Source organism: Pelecanus crispus, chromosome 4 (genome assembly GCF_030463565.1).
Source record: "Pelecanus crispus isolate bPelCri1 chromosome 4, bPelCri1.pri, whole genome shotgun sequence".
Lineage (NCBI taxonomy): Eukaryota > Metazoa > Chordata > Aves > Pelecaniformes > Pelecanidae > Pelecanus > Pelecanus crispus.
This window is the reverse complement of record NC_134646.1, coordinates 60,953,501-60,974,720: the sequence shown is the minus strand read 5'-3', so window position 1 is coordinate 60,974,720 and position 21,220 is coordinate 60,953,501. Positions and strand designations below refer to the sequence as shown.

At 41.6% G+C, this 21,220-nt stretch overlaps 1 protein-coding gene across 4 annotated transcripts in view; it reads left to right on the top strand.

Annotated features, from left to right (window-relative positions):
* Positions 1–10,338, top strand: part of UBE2K (ubiquitin conjugating enzyme E2 K) — a 50,906-nt gene extending 40,568 nt beyond the window's left edge. For 2 of the 4 annotated variants that reach the window (XM_075709073.1, XM_075709071.1), the window contains 3 exons: positions 4,740–4,839; positions 8,472–8,600; positions 8,977–10,338. In XM_075709073.1, coding sequence (XP_075565188.1) covers positions 4,740–4,839; positions 8,472–8,600; positions 8,977–9,051 — 304 coding nt within the window. In that variant the 3' untranslated portion in view covers positions 9,052–10,338. The remainder of the gene's footprint in view (positions 1–4,739; positions 4,840–8,471; positions 8,601–8,976) is intronic. The other 2 variants (XM_075709074.1, XM_075709072.1) reach the window with 2 other exon arrangements.
* Positions 10,339–21,220: the final 10,882 nt, after the last annotated feature.

The window sequence follows — 21,220 nt, the reverse complement described above, 5'->3', positions numbered from 1 at the left end:
TGCACCAAGATACTACCTTTAAAAAAAAAAAGTGAAAGTAAATAAAATATGTATCAGCTTGCTTTGTTCTGATTCACTCCAGGTTTCCCGTGCTGTTTAACAAATGCAATGCCAATAGAAAGCCTGGTTTTTGTTTAGGACGTGTCCAGAGTGGAGGCTTTTAGTTCGATGTTCTCAGTGGGACAGTGCTTCCCTGCAGTGAGCTCTCTGCAGCTCACTGGTACATGTTACTGGCCTTTCCTCCCATTTTGTAGATGTCAAACTTGCAAGCCTGCATAGTGGCTAAGCAGCATTTTGGGATGGGGGTTGGAGTCGAGGGTAAACTTTAGGAGAAAACAGGAGCCAGTAATGTTATGGGACAAAGGCAATGTAATGTCATGTGCAAGGCGAATAAGATGCTGGGATGTAGGAAGTTTTACCTGCAAAACTCATGATATAAACTGCCTGCTTTGTATTTATGATTGGTTAGGCTTCTGTTGGAGTAGTGTACCCACTTTGAGCATTGTATTCCAAGAAAGATGGGAACCATAGGAAAAATCCAGAGTAAAGTAACAAGCATGATGGTCTAAGCAAATGTGACCTACACTAAAGGATTGGAAAGCCATTTTAGCATGCAGAATATCAAGCATGGTGAAGCATTGAAATAGATTTTTCCAAGAAACTTGTGAGGCTCCAGTTAAGAACAGATTAGACAGACGTCTGTCAAGAGTGATACAAAACCTTGCCTTTGGCAAGGAGGAGAGAAAAAACCTAAAACCCAAGCATGCAGCTGGCTTGAGTTACCAAAGGGAATTGCTTGAACTTAGTGAGATGTTGCGCATAAATCCACACTTAGAAATAAACTTCAAATATAAGAAAAGTTGGAAATCTTTTGGTTTTTTTTTTCCCAGGATTCTATTCTGGAAAAATAAACCCTTGAGGAGCACTGGAAAATGCATGCATCTTTCCACTGGAAGCTCGTTTTAAGGAAGACACAACTTTTTTTGCAGCACATTCTTCTGTAGCTTGTGGGGATGTCATGTGGGGGGGTGTGTGTTGGTTTTTTTTTTAGTTTTGTGCCACTGTCAGCATAGATTTTCCTCCAGAACTGATGATGAGAATTGTTTTTGCCCTTTGCTCATAAGGAGCAGATCCTGCCTTACTAGCGTCTGTAAATATAGTTCTGGGCAGCCATCTCCATTCACTTTATTTTCCCAAAAGAAGGTAATGGGAAGGAAGAAGAGCTTTTTAAGGTACTTGGGAAGTGAGGATCTATTTTTAGCTGTCCCTCCAGTTTCTTCTGGGAATCTTCATTTATGTCTGAAAAATTAGGACTAAGCTATGTAGAAAATAACGAGACTTTTTTACTTTCTTTGATCAGGAGAACTAATTGGTGTCCTAAAGGTAGAAAATGTTACATGGGTATACAATCGTTAGACAAAATACGTCAGATTTTCTTTACCATTAGTCACAAACTTTAATTTTCTTTTTTTAATACAAACAGCCGCTGAAGCTGTAACAGGGTTTTTTTTATGATTTAAGGATACTTCTTTAAACGTTTGTGTCCAATGAAGACTTTGTCTTATTATGCATGAGATGTGAAAGTAATTTTGAGACATGAGACTTGAAAATAAGTTGTAAACTACATTTTTAAACCTTTTTACATATGTAGCTAAACTAGTCTTGTCTATAAACTTATTATTTTAGAGTTTGAGTTCTCTGAACATATAGCCATCTGTATATCCAAATGGATGAGGTATTTATTTTTATTACTCATTTTGAAATTGGAATGTCAGAACAGAAGTTCAAGTCCCAGTATGCTTTATATAAAAATCTACAAACATAACAGATGAACAGGGACTGAAGGGGCCTAGCAGTCCTGAAAGCCGGAGATGGCTGGAGCCAGCACAGGACTTGTGTTCTAGGCGTCCATGGCACCCTTGGTCCTTTGTGATGCCCCCTGCTCCCCAAGGTATATTTCCCACTCCTAGAAGGTACAGTGTAAATGAAAGTAAATTGCATGTAAAAGTGGCACAAGTAGCCGTGATCCCTTTCATGTCATCTTCTCTGCTTTAAATAATGGCAGTATTTTCAGATGTCTCTAAAGTAGAAGGATTTCTGTAAAGGAAAGTGTAGAACAGCTTTTATTTGGTAGAAGTAACTACAGTATCCGTTACAGTTGATAGATATTTCATGTTAAGTCTATCTTTAAAACTATGCTAAATAGCATAATAAAATTACTTAACTGGGGAAAAAACCTTCAGGTTTTATAGTGTGTGTGGTGGCTGTGGTAGTTCCTGAAATTCACTGCATAAAAATAAAAATGGTTAAATCCATTTGAGCATAGTAAGGTCTGAAAGACTTTGTGACACCTGAATGCTGGAATAGTAAACATGTTGCATTACATTCATTTAATACTAGCAGATACCACTGTGAATTATGTCATCAATGCATACATTAAATAGATTAGTTTCAAGACAGTATAAACCAGTAGAGAACACAAAGAACAGGAAATTATAACAGTAAAATAGCATAGGTGCATGTAAAGCAAAAATATTTCTATGTTCTTTCACTGATGTTTTTTTGTGTTTGATTTAGGTGTGGAAAAACAAGGTGCTTTGTACCTCTTGAGCTTACTATGTTAGCTAGGCTCTCATCACACAACTGAGGATGTGTTTCAGTAACTAGGTGTTCTTTATCTGATTAAATATAATCTTACTAGTTAATCCCCAGCTTTGTTTGTAATTTAAAGAAACACTCTTTGGCTTGGAAGAAGCATTCAGCTTGAAACCTGAAATACTTACATTTAAAGTGGAAGATAATCTGAAATTCTGAAAAAAAAAATGTTTAGTTACTAAGGAGTAGGCTTGGAAAAGGAGAATTATATGTTGTGAAGGCTTTGTGATTTGTCAGAATTCAGATCTAAAAGCATGAGGGTTTTTTGAAGATTTAAGTCTGCAAAGTTCAGCTTCAAGCTGATGTGGCAGTTGGAATGAGACAATATGTGCTAATTAAAATCTCTGTCACTTGGGATGTTTCTCACTTGCGTTTTCATGTAGAACACTGCACTGTGAAAGCTCAGTGATGATTATCAAGCTAAAAAAAAAAAAGTAAGTTTCTAGGAAAAATCTTCTAGAATTAGAAACAATTAGGGAAGAATGCCATATTTGAATGCTTAGTGACATAGCAGGAAAGCTGTAAATGTAAGCAATCTAGGACTATAATATTCGGGCGTCACAATGTGCCTCTGACATTTTACCAGCATCTATTCTCTGCTCATCTGTATACTCTGCTGGAGTATCTCAGTACAGTGCCTCAGTACTGGAAAGCACATAAATTTCTGAAATCTGAGACTGGAAATAGACTTCTGAACTGTTTCTTTTGTATCTGGACCATCAGGTCAAACTCTTCCCTACCCACTCTGATGGACTTTTTGCATTTACTTTCAGCCTTCTGAAAAGAAGAAACTATTTTCTGTTGATTGAAAATTGAACAGTTTGTCTGTAAGAAATTGAATGCCTGTGTTTCACAACTTTCTTCTAGCATTTCACGTGCCATAACCATTTTGCTCAAATCTAAGATGTCACATTTTCCCCACTTACCTTTCTACTAGTGCTTCAGCAGAGTAAGCAGTTTTGTGTATTGGCTTGAACATCTGTCTATGCCTTCACCACAACAGTTAAGAGTCAACTCGTCAACTCCAGCTGAAATACTGAACTGTCACAGATTCTGTGGGGTCCTTATTTGGTTTCCACTGTGTGCCAGCTGAAATGGTAGATCAGAGATGGCATTCATGATCAAAATCTAATTAAACTGTGTATTTAAAATGTTAAAACTTTCCAGATTTACAGTGTGTAACAATTTCATACTTTTACTTTTCTGAGTCTTCATTGACTTTTCTGAACATGCTTGGGTTTTCCTTACTAATTATTGAAGTCTCTTATTCTAAATATACTTTGAGATCAAGATAAATTATGAGAACTGAGAACCTTAGAAGTTCTGACTCCAGAACTATGCTACCTTCAACAGGGTTCTTTCACAGGGGCAAAAGAGTGATTTCACAGCACCATCATGACTACAGAATGTTTTCCTGCTTCCGACAGCCATGTCAAGTTGAAATGAGAGGAAGCTGAGATAGTATTTTCAATTGCACATTCTGTAATAGGCAGACCTTTTTATTATTATAGTAGTAATTCACTGTGTAAATTCTTAAATTTTATTGAAAAATGTCATATTAAAACTGATGCAATGAAAAATATATCTAATGTATAAAATTCCTTGTCTCTAACAAGTATTTAAAATACAGGTCACTACTTCTGTATATGCTATTTTGCTATGAAGAGTGCCAGCAGAGGGAGCACACATGGGCTACCAGTTCAGTACCTAGACCTTATGCAAGGTGCTGTTACTGGTAGTAAGGAAGGATGACATAAACTTCAAATTGGCTTTTTTTTTTCTTTTTTTTTGCCCTGATGAAATTAATTCCGTTAAGTGGGCATGGTTAAATGTGTAGGTCAAGGACTGTGTTTTCCAAAAGCTTAAGAAAGCATTGCTAACAAGAAAGTTCACATTTAAAACCCTATTTAAATATATATATTGAATGATATTCTAATACCTATAAGCTGCAGCAGTTTAAAATTATGATTTTTAGACTTACAGTCTGCACATGTACTCTTATATCTTCTGTGATACTAGTACAGCAGCAAAGGTGAGTACAGGCATGGGATTTGGTAAAGTCATCTTCAAATTTTTAATTTTAGGGCAGCAGCAATGACTCTAAGAACAGTGTTGTTATCGCTGCAAGCATTGTTGGCAGCTGCAGAACCAGATGATCCACAAGATGCAGTAGTGGCAAACCAGGTAAGATACTCAGTTGACTGAATTTGTAACACTTCTGTAACCTTTGCTAACTCATACTAGATCCCAAACCTTGGTGGAGATAAAGATTTTAAAGAATTTATTGGAAAATTGCCTTACAGTAAGCCTGAGTTACTGTGGTGTTTTGTGCTCTTTACTCGTTGAATTCTAGAGTAAGTAGCAGTTATTTTACAATGTCAGGAGGTTTATTTTGTTAGTTTTGTTCCTTATTTCCTTGTCAGAAATGTCAGGAGATAACAGCATAGTAAAATGAATTCCAGTATAACTTGCCATTTAAAATCTAAGGCTTCTAGTATAAGAAAAGCAATGTAGTATTTGTTTAAAATTAGTTTTAACTTGATGGTGTTCATTGGATTTGACTTGGTATGTAGTTCCTCTTCCAGATTAATATGAATATTGTTGAGCATTGTATTTGTTTAGTGTAAAAATTTTATGAATACTGACTTTAGATGAATTACTATTGCATTTAATTCTGAGGAGCAATTTATCTGAATGAAGCATCCCATGTATTTTACCTTTGCAAGTACTTGCTATTGCAAGTACTACTATTTTAGTCACTAGTTGAGTTGGTATTGTTTGAATTCTGTAATCAAGAGTGTTTGTTACTTTTCAGACAGTAGCAATAACTTATAAAAAGTAATAATAATAAAATGTGAATTGGATCTTATGCCATACCAGGACTGACATGGTTCTATTTAAAGTGTTGATGAAAGATAGGAACAGTCGTTCCATAACTTAATAGTCTGACAGTTTTCAACAAAGTCCCAAGTAGTATGTGTGTCATGTTTTCCTTTTTACTCTCGGGGGGTGGGGAGAGGGGAGAGAGAGAGAAGGCCTGGCTTCCCCAGTGACTGATAGTAAGGGTATACGACAAACAAAAGAACAAAGCAAGTAGAAGGTTCTTCCAGCATCAGTCTAATCTATATCTCCTGGAAGTCAGGATCCTCCAGGATAGGGTGACAAAGTGAACCCTCCTTCCCTCTAAAAATCTGTGTAGGATGATAGATTAGCCATTGATCAAACCTGTCAGGATTTGGAGAGAAACATGGAGATCAGAGGTAGTCCGTCGCACCACTGGGTGAGGGAGAGCTGTTAGCTACTACTATGCTCAGGAGGCTTGCTTGTGGGATTCTGCAATGCTCTAAGTCTGCTCTGAACAAATGTCCTGGAACAGTTCTGTCAAACTCCATTGTTCTGTGCAGGGGGAATTGTTGCAAAGGCCAGCAAGGCCACCAGGCATGTCCCTGCACCGTTTTTTCTTGCCAGATGCATGCCCTTGCTGTCACAATCTCTCTTTATTAAACAAACCCACTTTTTTCCTTTTTACAAAGAACAAGAATAGCGTTTCCCGTTCTGTCCCCGATGGTAGAATTTTGTATGGGAATCATAACAGTCCTGCAGAAACACTTGACCTGGAAAGAGTTTTTTCTCAGGCAAAAAACTCTATGGAACTTCCTAGATTCTGAAGAGCAATTTTCCAGGCTGCCTCTCAGGTGCTGGTGGGGATGTGTCCGGTGGGACTGTGGCATGGCTGATGTGGGGAGGATTCCGTTTCTCCTGTTCCCTGCAAATACCTGCATGAAAACTATACTGGGGTTTGGCCTTGAGTTATGAGCACGTGTATGTAAGTAGAAAGTGATTATAACGTCTTTGAGAGATGGGGTGGTAAACACCCAGTTCCTTCATGTGTTTCATTTGGCAGTGGGGTCTTTTCTTGGATTTTTTTTTTTTCCACAAAACCAAAAATTCACAAGGAATTAGTTATCCTCCACAATCATTTGCCATTATGTTAGTTTACTAAACTATGTGTTAGACTGCTAAGCTCTTCAGGCAAGTGGCAGTGTCCTACAAGCTCTTGAGCTGAATCCCAGGGAGAACACAGGGAGAACTCCTGTTTGAATAATGGCAGTATTTTTGGACACCAGCTGTCTGGTGTCAAAACTACTTCAACTAGTTGCTGTTTTTTTAAGTGCAGCCAACATTAACTGCCTCGGATTCCTGATATAGAGACATCAGTAAAAGGTGCCTTCAGGCTTTTCTTAATTCAGTGAGAAGCTAGATTATTTATGGATACCTAAGTAAAGGAATTTTATCTATAGAACACTGAAAGCTAGTTCTGAGTAAAATGCAGTTACGCAGTTATGACTAATCCTTTGCACTTCAGCTAGTTGCTTTCTAGGCTTGGCAGTATTGTCAAAAATATTAAAAAAAAATGGGGGGAAGATATCTTAAGAGCAGAAGAATACAGTACTTCAGAATGGTACTGATGCTTAATCCTTCCTTGTTTCTAGTGATAACAACCAAAGAAACTTATTGCAGAACACTGTATTTATAACACAGTGAGTTATTTCCAACAATAGATTGTCTCTCATGTTTGTTTTAATGCCATTAATAATCAGATAGTAAATATACAAATTACTTCATGTGGAGCAGAATTAGTGGGAGGTGTACAAAGCACACAATGCAATGCAGTTGGTGTGTGTTGCTGTAGGAGAGGTAAAATGAAATGTACAGCAGTAAAAAGTGTTGTATTCACTTTGACAGTGCTTTATAGATTTAGTGATTGTTTTAATGTATGAATAAAATGCTTAGAATGATAATCGGCCATGTTTCTGTCCTTAAAATGCATCTAAATATTTGAATAATGTATCTCCCAATATCTTGTCATCTTATTTAGTGCTAAAATTTACTATATATCTAAAGATGAGAAGAGCTGCTTTTTTTTAAGTGTAAAGATTAAGGGAAAGAGTCTTTCTTTTTAAGTACAAAAAACTTAAACTTGATATTACATACAAAAGTTGCTAAAATAAGAAACTCATCTTGCTTTTCTGAATACACTTTATGACAGGTGACCCACTTTCTTGGCTTTTGAGTCCTTGGCGCAGGTTGAAAACTCTCTGTGATAAGGTCCATTCTGTTGTTTATTAGAAAACTTGTTAGTGATGAGATTGGTACAAAATAAGATTTATAGACCCTGCATGATTTTTTTTTTTTTTCTGGTAAATAATAGCTTGCATGAAAAGAGTTGCAGCTTCCTAGCTTTTTGCACATGCTCACCCATTTTTCAGCCCTTCTTTTGTCACACACACTATCAATATCCTTATTCTCAGCAGGAAGCCTGGTAGTAAAATGTCAGCCCTGACTGAAAAACTGCAGACCTACTTGCAGTGTATAAAACCAGGCATATTTTTAACTGATTAGAGAAATATATTAGAGCAGTATGCAGTATGAACATTCAGGAGATGTTAACATAGGGATAATTTGTGCTCTGCCACACTGAATATAAATTTTCAGTAGCTGTGCTAAATATAGCTACGACACTTTTGATCAGTGCAATTGAGAGCAGTACCTGATTGTACACATAAAAAAAACCTATAGCGCGTCATTTAACCTATAGGCAAATGCATTAAATCAAATGCTTGCATAGGTTTACTCTACGTGTAATCCTCACCTCCAAACTTCATTTCAAATATAGCAGCGTGATCACTGTGAAACACTGTTGAAGATATTGTAGGAAGAATGATGGATTGGAAACTGCCATATCATCTTGCTTTTTGGTTGGATTGCTGAGTTGATTTAACTTTCCCCTTCTCCCTTCTCTCTCTTTTGTGTAGTACAAACAAAATCCAGAAATGTTTAAACAGACAGCTCGACTTTGGGCACATGTGTATGCTGGAGCACCAGTTTCTAGTCCAGAATACACCAAAAAAATAGAAAACCTTTGTGCTATGGGCTTTGATAGGGTAAGTATATATAACTTAAATATTTTTCAATAAGGGCAGTGCAAGTGTGTGTGTGTGTGTGTGTATATATATATATAAAAACACAGGGAGTCATTAGTATACTAAAGAAGACTGGTTACTTCCATGACCTTTTGTAGGTCTAATCATTCTGTTTTGCTAACTATTCTTAAGAATCGGACTTTTAAAATACTATGTTACTAGTAAATCGTGTGAGCTACCCTTGCCTTTTTGAAACAATTTTTCTATAAATTATTAGTTAGGATTTAACAAATGGTAAACTAATGTGTCTTGATTAATCTGTGAACTTTTCATTCCACTTCTCAGAGCTGCAGGTTCACACACTGAAAATATTATTGCTTTTGTTTTCTCATTGCAGAATGCAGTAATAGTGGCCTTGTCTTCAAAATCATGGGATGTAGAGACTGCAACAGAATTACTCCTGAGTAACTGAGCCATGTAGAGAGAGCTGCTTCAGTAGTCCAGCTTGCCCCTTCTGGAGGAGCATCACCATCTGTTATTTTTAGGATTCTATATAGATTCTCTTTTAAAACTGGCACTCTTGCCTGATGATGCTATCTAGGCACTATTGGAGACTGAAAAAACCGCTCTGTAAATAAAGCTAATTAAACGTCTGTGTAAATTTAAAAAGGGGAAATACTTTAATTTTTTTTCTTACTAAATATTGTAAAAATTCTTTGAGCTCAGCTAAAATAATGGGGGAAAAACATGCCTACTTTAGTGTTTAGCAGTGTGACAAGGACTAGCAGGAACTTGCTTCAGGATTTTGATTTAGTAATTCAGAAAGCAACATTTTTGAGTGTTAGTCATCAAAACTGTTGGTGCCACTCATCACAGCTATCTTACTGTTTTTAACATGGATCCTGTGTGCCTGTGGATTGACCTATATTTGCATGCTTGTACTTAATAGACATATTAGGTAGGGTCGCTGAAGAGAGCACCATTGAAATACTCGAGTGTTCTTGTAACTTTTTTCCTGAAAGACTTTCAAGACGTACCCAAAGTTCCAAATGGTGACCTATTCAGAACCGGCTTCTTTCTAGCTTATTAATTGGGAAACCTGATTCTCCTCTCCCTGACATCATACAGCTGAAAATCCTCACTAGATTATGTTTCATCATCTGTGGGTATTGTGTGTGCCATTTACAGTAGTCTAGACTCCCCTTTAAAAAATATATTTTGAATTATCAGTAATGATTTTCATCCGTCATGTTTTCTACACACAATCTCATAAGGAGTATGCCTCGATATAGCACAAAAAGATGGAGCTGGTTTTCTTTCCTTTTTTTTTTTTTGTCTTAAATAGATGTAAAATGTTCTTCAGTGCATTCTGGATCGTATGACTTCACTGGGTTTGAAGGAGGAAAAAGCTGATTCTTTCGCATACTGAGAATTAAAGAAATTTTTCTTTGAGTACTTGATATGATGCAATCAGCTGTTTTTTGCAGCGGTTTTCTAGCTTTATTTTGGGCTTCAATTTAAGGATTGCTTACCAGGTACTTTAAAATTCATCCTTGCTTGCATTTTTCTCTAGTTGACACATGGAGGCTGTGTTGGTGTTTTTACTGTACATACTTCAAATGCACATAGAAGTAGAAGCGTGTTCTCAATTTAGCTTTCTTTTGGATTGATGTTTCTGATAAACAAGAACTGAAATCTTATCTTGGCTTGTACATACAGTCAGTCTTTTTATTCGTATTAAAATGACATTTCATCCTGAGTGCAAAAGCTTGAAAATTATTAGTTTTGCAACTTCAAACACTAGTACTTCTATTTAAAGAGAGTTGTAATGTCTTTGTGAATACGATGCTAACTTTTGAGAATATATCTGACAAGGAAGTTCAGAGAAATCCTGAGACTAGAGAGTGGGGATTGTGGATAATGGAGTACTGTATAAGTCATCTCTTCCATGACACTTTTTTTTTCTCCTGAACTCTGGATTAATGGGGCAGGGAAATATATGTCTGTTTGGGGTTTTTCTGGAGCTATGAAGTATAAGTTGAAATAGTTTCACACTTCATAGACAGTCTGTTTATAAATCATACTGGAGGAAATCAGGAACATTATTGTGTCTGATAAATATCTGGAGCATAGTGGTAGGGGAACAGAACCAGAAAGTAGAGCTGTAGAGACCTAGCTAGTTCAGGAATGTTCCCTGTACTGCTCTGTCTGATGTGTCCAAACTTAAAATATTTCAGGGCACAGACAGTAAATACTTTGAACTCATATCAGTGCAATACTAAATGCATTTGCTTAGTCTCTATACTTACTGCTTTTTAAGGTGTAGTCAGTGATCAGTTTTCTCGAGTTAGTGTAAATCATTTGCAACGATGCCAAAGGAAATGAGTTGTTTTGTTTTTCCTTATATTTATTTATTTTTTTTAACAAGAAGCTGCTACTGTTCAGCTGGTTTGCTAGGTGAAAACCAGGGACGGTAGGAAACTATGGCAAAATGCCACTTGTGTTAATCTCAAGTTGCTGTCTTTTCTGTTATACAGGCTAAGAACTTCTTGATTACATCAACACCTTTTTTTTTTTTTTTTTTTTTTTTTTTTTTTTTTTTTTTACCCTGGTGGTAATTATAAATTGCTGACTACTTTCCCTTGTTCTTCGCTGCTATTTATCAAAGAAAGAACTTGGAAATCATTGTCGGGGACACAAAACTTCTCAGTTACGGGCTTCTGAACATGTCTCTTGATCAGATCAGTCTCTTAAGAACAGCAGTTTCTTCCAACAGTTTGTAAAGGGCTAAAGGAAGCCAGGGAAAGGGGGAGGGGGAGAAAAGAGGAAAAGGTTCTGAGGTGAGCATGGTCACCTCTGAAACAGTGCCCTCTTAAGTTCTACTTCTCATGAAGGTACCTCATTTTCTTCACTCGTCTTCCCCTTTCCCCTTATATGTAGCTGTCGGAGACTGGTTTTTGCTCTCCATCCATGTGCTTGGTAGCAAAGATATCTTGATGCTAGCTCAGGTGCTGGCAGGAGGGAAGCTTCTCATGAAGTGAGCTGGGAAGGAAACATGACCCAGCATTAAGGAGACATCTGTGGTCTGAAGTCCCTCTGAATTTTGACATGCGAGTCCTTTATAAGGAATGTTTTTGTATTCTTGGTAATTATCAGAGTTGAATATAGGGATAACGTTGTATGAGGTTAGTTTAACTGCAGCTGGGGCTGAGCCCTAGGAATTTTGCTGTTAGTGTTCAGTTTATCATTGTGAGTTTGTACATACAAAATGGTAGTTCTGTTTTCTGTGTGACTGAACATCGCTATATTCAGGGCCCTGTGCATTCACAGACGTGGAGTTGCCACGCAGTCCACTCCAGCTGCGGACTCAGGCTGCACATTTACCGCTTTCTGACAACAAGAACATAAAACATGGGTATGGTTGCTTTCGAAGTACAAATAAATCCTGCATTGTCTTCCTCTGTCGTGTAAGAAGACGGCTTGAAGCAGTAATTTTTAAGTCTAAATGGCCCCATTTTTCTAAACAAGTTATTGGTAGTGACGCTTACTGATTGCCAGAGCATCAATCAGATTTCACTGCTGAATGTTTTAATGTGCATCCAGCAAAGTGGTTTATCCCTTGTTTGTTTTGTTGGTGGGGAACAAGAAACTCCTATCTCATCCAGTTCCTCAAAGAGTACAGCTTTGTTCCAAAGTAGAGAAATGCCCTTTCCTGTTGCCAAAAGCCTCCCTTTTCCCATGAGTGCCAAAAGCCCTGACTGTATCCCACCCCGCACTCGCCAAACTCACAGCTTCCTCCCGTTGCTTCTGCCAACAAGCTGTGTTCTCATTATGACAAACTGGTATATCTCGGAGACAAAAACTTAGGAACATTTCCTTCTGGAAAGATGCGGCACTCGGTGCTATTCATTCTGCATATTCCAAAAGTCAATTTTTTTTTTTTTTTTTTAAAAACCAAAGCTTGCCACAGAGCACATGGGGCCTTGACTATAATTGGTTCGGTAGTACTTATCCGAGCAATTGGATACTAATGGTGTAGGAACATATCTTGGGTTTTTTTTAATTATCACTGTATTTAACCGTTTTCCAAGTAAATTAGTATTGGAACACGGACATAAGGAATATAGGATCTTTTTGTTGTTGTTGTCTGAAAGGAGGAATTAAATACCCAGGAAGAAGCTTACCTTGTAAGGCCAAATCTGCATTATATGGGTGGGTAACAGAAACATTTAAACTATGCAAATTTAAGCTTAACAGCTGTGAATCAGACTAGGCACTTCAGAGCGTATGGATTGCTTATTTAATTGGAGAAGGGGTGGGGGGGGAAATCAAAACGCAGTTTCAAGCAAGAGTTCTTGTTTACTGCATTGCTCATAGACTGTGAAGGTGAAGTATTCCATTTTCAGTGCAAGGGGAAACCCAACCATGTGCATGTCCCTTGTTTCCTTCCTAAATACCAACAAAAGCTAGCTTAGACTTGGAGGCTTGCCCAAGGGGGGAAACGTCAAATAATTTAGCAGTGAAAGTTTGTTTGTACTAAACGTCTGCTGATGAGCAGACACAAGGAGAAGATGAGGTGTCCTCTCCTGCTGTGTTTTGTTGATAGTCGATGAGAAGCACCTCCGTGAGCGTGGCCAGAGATTTGTGATCAGGTGGTGGTTTTGTATGGTTTTGATGAGCAGTTGGCTCAAGGGTAGATAGCGAAAGCGCATTTCATCATACAGGCTGTTGCATCGCAGAACTAAAGTGTGAAAGTAAAGATGCTCGTAAAGATGCTCACTGGGTGCCTAAAGCTTTTTCTGGGAAGACCTTATAGATGTTTTCACTGTCACCGTCCTCATTTTCGAGGCACAACTTTCCCCTACGGCTAGGCAAGGGGGCAATCGCTTCTTTCTTGGTAGCTTTCTGATCTATTCCAAACCCATCAGCAAATCATGTAGCTTGCTCTTCCCGTTTGTGGTGTTAGTGTCATCAGCTGATTCATCATTAGACTCACAAGACCAACTGTCGTTAACGCTTTTTGCTTCTTGCTTGGTTATTGCAGCTGCAGTGCTCTGTAGGCAGCAACTCAACTTGAGGTTTGTTCTCGCTGAACACACTCTTGCAAGTCATTTGCACTGTGCTGTGCTGTGATGTTCCTTCTCTGCTGTTACCTGCTTTGTAGGCATCAGAATAGCTAGCCGGTCGCTTATGGTGCTGAGCCGTTCGTCGGTAATGTAAGTTAAGATACGTGACTCAACAGATGAGGAAATGTACTGTGAAAATGCTGTACTTGTCCATTTAACGATCTGCAGCAACTGCTGGTGCTCTGTTGTGGTGTCTGGAGGAGGCTGCCATCATATGAATGCTGATGTCAACTGTTGAAGAACCCTGCTTTTCACTTACTTTTTCCACCCTAAACTCTGACTTTTCTAATTTAAAAAAAAAAAAAAAAATTACCAATAAAAAATACTGCAGGAGGTTGGTTCCTGAGCATCAGAACTTCCTGTACAGGAGGAGCGGGGGGGCTGGAATGCAGCATCAGTGTTTTTTGTCTTGAAAATAAAAACTACACAAACACTTTTGTACACAAATGATTTTTTAAATAAACACACATTTTAAAAGATGTTGATTTTCACTGGGAATGCTTAACAATAAATGCATGTTTCCCTGAAAACAGTTTTCATTTTATTTCTGGTAATTTGAATTGTTCTGAGATTACAGAGTATACTGCCTCCAGGTCAGTAATGAGAGAGAAAGGGATGATCATTTTCATGATGAAGAAGAAAATGATGTAAATAGAAGCTGCGTAAGGAAAGTGTGCATTATTTCAACTAGGCCTGCCTCATGGGATAGCCTAAGAAATATACGTATGTGTAGAACACCTCCTGTCTCCTTTCAAAGGCTCTGTCTGAAGAAACAAAGTCAGTAACTCACAGAGAAAAAGTTTTCTTTGGGTTTTCCAGCGCCACTCATGTTCATCTCATCCTTTGTGCATTCTGAACTACGTGCTTCGTATCAACTGCAGTTGGTTCTTCTGTGGCGAGGTGACAGCCTGTCGGGTAAAGTAATCACACTGCCCAGTTTCTCGGCTGTAGGAGAATCTAGTAGAGATGACGCCTATGGATTTGTTTGCCACCAGTACATACCGGTCACTTTTTTGACATTTGTCAACGTTTGTTAAATGGGGTAAAGTGGTTTGAAAGCTTTGAGCAGTGAGTTTGCTGTGAAGCTGGTTGTAGTACTGTGTTTCAGATCTATGCCCCATCTTCAGGTGTGTGTTTGTCCCTGGGCAGGTTTTGCAGGTTTCCAGGCAAGCTCTACCAGGTATGATAGTGCTGCGCGGTTTTATGATCTTAAAACAGCAGTGTAAGGGGGATTTTTTTTTTGTTGCTGTTTAAAGTTACTATCATCAGGAGCTGTCTTGTATTGTGGTACCTCATTCATTAAGAGGGGCACTTCATTAAGAGCACTCCCCAACCCCTTTGCTGCGGGTGGGGGCTGCTTCTTTTAGCCTGCCCATTAACTTATAAAAATTAAAAAAAAAAAAAAAAAATCCATATTCCCTTGTCATAGCCTAACTACAAGAACATGACTAACTGAGAGCTGCTTTGCAAGTATTTCAGTATAAAGTTGTCCAACAGTCTTGTCATTTCTTCCAGAATCCCCAAACTGGAAGCGAGTTTGCAGTTGAAATGGATTAAGAGTGCTTACTAGCTCGACTCCTCCTGTACTTTATTTTCTGTTTCAATAGCTGTAATACTGACACGTTTAGCTCTCAGGCAGGTAACTCTGGTACTGCCAATACAGCAAATCCAGGATTTTAAATTGTTTTAAGGTCAAGTCTGGGTCTGGAGCACCCGTGTCTGGTCTAATGTGAAATAAATTACATTGCTTCACTTGGTGGCTGCTTTGTGTTGAAATACATGAAGTCTTCAGGTGGGTTTGTGACAGCCTGGTGTAAAATAAAGGGTAAGCGGCAGGGATGGTGAGGGAAAAAAGGAGTCTGGTGGTGCTGGGGGTAAGATGGGAGAGAAGCTGTTTTGTGCTGATGTTACCTGAGCCACCACCCCTTTTAGCAAGGCGAGTCCCGGGTGCAGTGCAGGGCCCCTGCTCTTACGGCAGGGGCACAGCGAGCGCCTTGCTTTCCCTGCCCTGGTCTCTTCCCATCCTCTGTCTTTCCCAGAATGACTTCTCACAGCTGGCAGTTTAAGAACATGGTAGGCGGTGAGTAGTCAAGGCTCCTGCTGATCCTGTTGGAGAGGTTTGGGAAGTTCCCCGCAGCCGAGCCACGTTACTGGATCGTGGGAGCAGCGCTTACCTGTTTCAGGGCAAAGCTGGCTGTCCCCATTTTAAACATCTACCCACTCACTGCCCAGGTGCAGTCGGGTATGAGGGTGGCTTCCTTGAAGCAGGACCACATTGCTGGTCACAGCCCAAAAAAAAAGATGAACCAGTTATGCTCTAAGGTGGATTTTGGTTCAAAAAGCAGACCTAGAACTGGCTGGTCCCATTTCATGCTGCAGTCAGGGATAGCCTAGCAGAGAAGCATTTTTTTTTAAACAAAGAGTGAGCACTGGAAATCAAGTCATCGCTACAGGTTTAAATTTCCCTGAACGCAAGGCTGAAGAACAGGCACCAGCCACGGAGTGGGGCCCAGGTGTTCCTGGAAGCAGCGGCCACCATGTCTTCATGTCGCCGCAAGAAGCGGTGTTGGACGTGAGGTGGTTTATCTCTATAGAAAGTGGTTTAAAGGATCCAAAGCTGTCAGTTCAAATGGAATGAAAACCCCTCACGTTTATGGCTTTTACTGCTAAAGAGGAAACCCTGAGAAATGACTCCTGTGTGTGAACTTCCCAGAGGCAAATGTCCTGCTGGGAGGGAGGCGAGGGGGAGGGATGTTCTCCCTCTTTTGCTTGGCATGCACATTCCCTACTACAGCATCTTCCACGTTCAAGTCCTTCAATAGTCTGGACCACATCAAAAAGGCCCGGAGTAAATTGTCTCTAGGCCATACCTGTCAGAAGAGACCAGTAGTTGGCAGCAGACGTGTATGAACAAAGTCATTACCAAAGTTCACCGAGTCAGAAGATGCTGGCGGGTGGGGGGAAACCAACCCAAAAGGTTCTTTAGAACAAAGAGGGAAAGAGTTGTTCTTTGTATTGTTCGTGTGCTGGTCTCCTCACCTGGGAATGGTTCTCACCTGTGAGGAGTTCAGCAAGGGGAAGAGGAACAACCCCAGGCACCAGTACAAGCTGGGACAACTGGAAAGCAGCTTGGCAGAACAAGGCCTGGGGGTCGGGGACCTGGACCAAGTTGCGGAGGAGCCACCCAGCTGCCCTTGGGGCCAAGGCAGCAAAGCGTAGCCTGGGCTGCGTTCGGCGAGTGCTGCCAGCAGCTCCTGCCCTCTGCTCCACGCCGGGGAGGCCACGCACAGCTGGTGCTGGGTCCAGCTCCGAGCGTGGCCGCAGGGGGTGGGTGCCTGTCAACGTCTCTGCAAAAGAAGCAAATAAGCAGCCACAAAAGGGCCGCAGACTGTAGATGTGAAATGCCAAAGCCCACCTGCTAACAAAAAGGTGAAAAGAAGGAAGGGGGGGGAGGAGAAAAAAAAAAAAAAAAAAAGCTTTGGCTTAAAGGTATAACGTATTGGAAAGAAAGCAGCTCAATGATGTCACATCAAATGAAATTCTACTATCATCTTGGCCAACTGCTTGGGAAAAATATGTGCAAGGAGAAGCCGTAAGAGCAGGAACCCTCCCTCGCTCCCCCTGGCAGAGGCAATGGGTGTCCGCAGCGTGTGGCACAGTGCCCCGGACAGAGGGTGGCAGGGCGAAGGGGCTCGGGCACAACAGGGTAAGTGGTTTTTTTGGAGGAGGAACACGTTACCAGGGCTGTTAAGGGATTTCAAGGCTGAAGAGCGACCAAATAAACAAATAGACTCAAGCTCTTGAGCCAAGTGGGTTTCTCTGTGGCCCGGTCACGTACAAGGGACATGATCGCAGGTTGGTATTAATTGGTCAAGAATAAGTTTGGCCTGGAAACAGGAAAATTTTCATGGGGCCCCATCCAGCCCTCTGCTCCCCCGGAAGGGGCACCTCTTTGCATTTCTGCTGTGGGTCAGGTCAGGCTTGTGCCCCCAGCCCCAGCTGGAGGGTCTGGACTGGTCTGAACTGGGCACCTGGCCATTCAGGTGGCCGCGATGCTGAGTGTGTGCCACGAGGACCGGTGGCTTAGGGAATAAACACTCGCCTGTTTAGGCCCTTAAAAACATTGCAGCGGTGCATGGCAGGAGTTAAGCGCTTCTCTGCCCCAGTCACTTGTGAAGGCAGCACAGGGCTCTTCCTCCGGACAAGGCGATGAAGCGGGCCACAGGTCCCGTCCAGCACCACGACCCCAGCCCAGACAACCCCCAGACAGGGCAAGGCGAGTGCCCACCAAGATGCAGCTGCACGGAGGCTGAGCCCGGCACCTACGCACTATACGTCCCTGCAGCGCTGCTCTTGCTGGTCCGCAGCAGAGTCCCGCCATCTCAGCTCTGCTACTCCAAAAGCTTCTGCCACGCGCACAACCGCTTGGACATTAAGGAAACTGCTGCCAGCCTGAACTGTAATAAAATAAATATATTGTTTTAATTATTTTTTTTAAGTAGGTCAAAGCTCCCTCCATTACCCTACTTAGAAGGATTTCGGTAACATCTGCTGCATCGGTGCATCAGCAGGGGCAGTGCCTGAAGGCTGCAGATCATACAAAAAAGCCCCTGCGTTATTCCCACACCCTGTCCTTACTGGATCGAGCGCCAACTGATGTGTTGAACTTGGGGTTATGAACCACTGTCGTGGCAGAAACAACAGGATCAGCAGGAAGAGAAAATGAGAGGGAAAAGCTCCTACTGGGAGGTGAAGCTCCTGACACAACTTTGTATATAGAGGAGCAAGCTCAAGTAACACTCAATGGAAATAATCGTCATCGTTTTAGAGGACTCGGAGCCAAATACTCAAATAAATAAATCAACCACCTCCAAGCACAACTTTTATGTGTTCATTGAGGAGAGCCTGGCTCCATTTGTACACGCTCTCCCATTTAGGTATTTATACACATGGATACGCTCTGATGGATGATCTTACCAAGACGATGTCTTTGAAGCTTGGAAAGCCAGAGATGACCATGTCTACCTCATGGTCAACACAACAGGCCTGTAAATGCCACCATGATCTGGTATGTAAAGTCTGTGAGGGTTTGGTGTTTCATACACCTGTGGCAACCAGAAAGGATTAAAAAAACCCACGCTACTTTTAGGTGGGGCAATGCTAGATCTCCTGTGATAGCTTGTAATAGTCCAGATGACCAGAAAATTTCCCTGAAGCATTTGGAGATCTGGCCATTCAGTGCATGTTGACAGACTCTCAGGCAGCTCCTGAAATGACGACGTTTGACTCGCAGACCGGGTCACATTACGGTAACGTACAGGTTACCAGAGCCAGAATCTGCATGATAGGTGTGCTGTGAGAAACAACTCCCCACTTGATGAAGGGAGCAAGTAACAGCAGCATTAGGGAGGACACCTACTCTGAATGTGGAGAGTCCTTGTGCAAAAGCAGAGTTTAATATCTTGTTACTAAAGCAGAGCCTGATAAACTGTGAGTGCATCACCCCAGAAGCATCAGAAATGAATCATGGCACGGAGTCCTCTTTCTCCCCCTTTTATGCTAGAAGCTAAGCTCACGTAGAGGAAAGCGAGAAGGTAATGCAGAAGACGCAATGTGCAGGCATGGATGGATACAGCAAAGAGGACTCTAAAGAATAGCCGGGAAGCAATGTACTGCGGCGGGAGGTTGAGAAAAGAGGATGGGAAAGGGCGCTGAGGAAAGGTGCAGAGCTATTGCAGTCATCTCTACTCCCAGGGTCTGCAGAGCGGCTTCCTTGTCCATGTCCCAGCCCAAGTCCTGTCCTGGTGTAATGGCATGAGGAAGGATGAGCAGCGATCGCTGCTACCACCATCCAGAATAATTTATGTGAGACTGCTCTCTCCTTTCCTGGGAACACTCAGGGATGGAAGCAGCCAAGAGGCGATGGCATGAATTACTCGGGCAGTGACGACCTCTACTAATTTGGCAAGAAGTGGAGAAGAGCTCTTCTGTGGGTAGCAGGGCAGCGCACCCTGCACGCGCTCTGGAGACGGCACGTAAGCCTCCCGAGTGGAGAAGACTGATGGCTCAGACCCCTGCCACTAGCGTAAGCCCACCCCATTTCTGGTTTGGGGGCTGTACCGAGATGGATGATGCAGAGGCACCTGAATATATAGCAAAGCAAATGGTATTTTGAGTTTTCACTCGTACCACAGGGCAAAATATTCTGAGCGTCCCAGCTTTCCTTGGCTCAGACTACGTGCCCGCTGCCCAGCCAGACGCTGGCTCTTGCAACCACACCATGCCAAGGTAAGAAAGCAGATTATCTCCTATAAAGTTTCTAGAGTATCTAGGGATAACCCACCTGCTTTGCAGCAATTGGACCCAACACCAAAGCAACTCGGCCATAATCACCCACCATCTCTTGCTTCAGAAGCTTTGGTGCATCAGGGTCAACATACCTTAATCTCCACTTCCAAGGCAATGAGACAAGAATTAAATGCCCAGACTTAAGGAGCAAAACGTGTATTTCTTGTTCTGGAGCACGCCCGCCTTGCAGCGTTATGAACACACATCTGAGCTCTTGTGGCTGGTGAAATAACAGTCTTGTTGTGGGAGGAGGACGCTCCCTGCATGCAAAGTTATTTGGTCATATTTCTTGCCTCAGCTGACATACTGCTGAGACTACGCTGCTGCCAGCATGACTTCAGTGAGTTACAAATTAGCTTGAATAACCTCTGTGCTCCCACCAAAGAGCAGTCATGTCTCCTGATGGCTGTCCCTCCTCATCAAGTAACACAGCACTGGACTGCGCTGCCCGTCTGCGTTGCCCGTGGATGTCCCAGCTCTGCTGACCGTCGATCTAGCTGTGCAGTTGGCGATTAATCCACCAGGCTCAAAGTTGAATGGCTTTTTAGAATTACAGAATCATTTCTTGCCAAAGCTAAAATGGTCACCACGAGTCCTGACGCTTCCTCCCGTTGGCTTGCAAGACCCAGCCGCTGCAGAGACAGTTCCCTGATAAAAGTCTGTCATGACTTTTGCTCGGCAGAAACAGAGAGAAGATGCTCTGTTGTGGGTCAGAAAGGTCTTTCCATCAGGTTAGCAGGCGGACTTCTTCCAGGGCAATGGTACGATGATGGCACACTGCCTGTTGCAGGCAGTAATTCCAGTAATTCTTCACGTGCAGTTTGTGTCAAGCACCTGTGAGCGACACCAAGGCTTTGAGGAACACGCTCACATCGTCTTTAGGCACATGTGATGCTGGCTGAGTTCAGGTGCAACGCTGCTCTTACCAATTACTGGAGTGAGCGTGGCTGCTGCTTTGGCTTTTGTAGCCTGAGTTGAGGGGGAGGTTATCTGAACTGGAACAAGCCTGAGCTGACTTCTTGCTGTGGTCACGCTCGTTTCTTTACAAGCAGCTGCAAATGCCAAAAACTTGCTCATTTCCCTTCCGACTGCAGAAAATAAGGCCAGGAACTTGCCTTGAGTGAGAGATGTTCCTACTCTGAATTTAAAGTATTCTAGAGAGTCAGA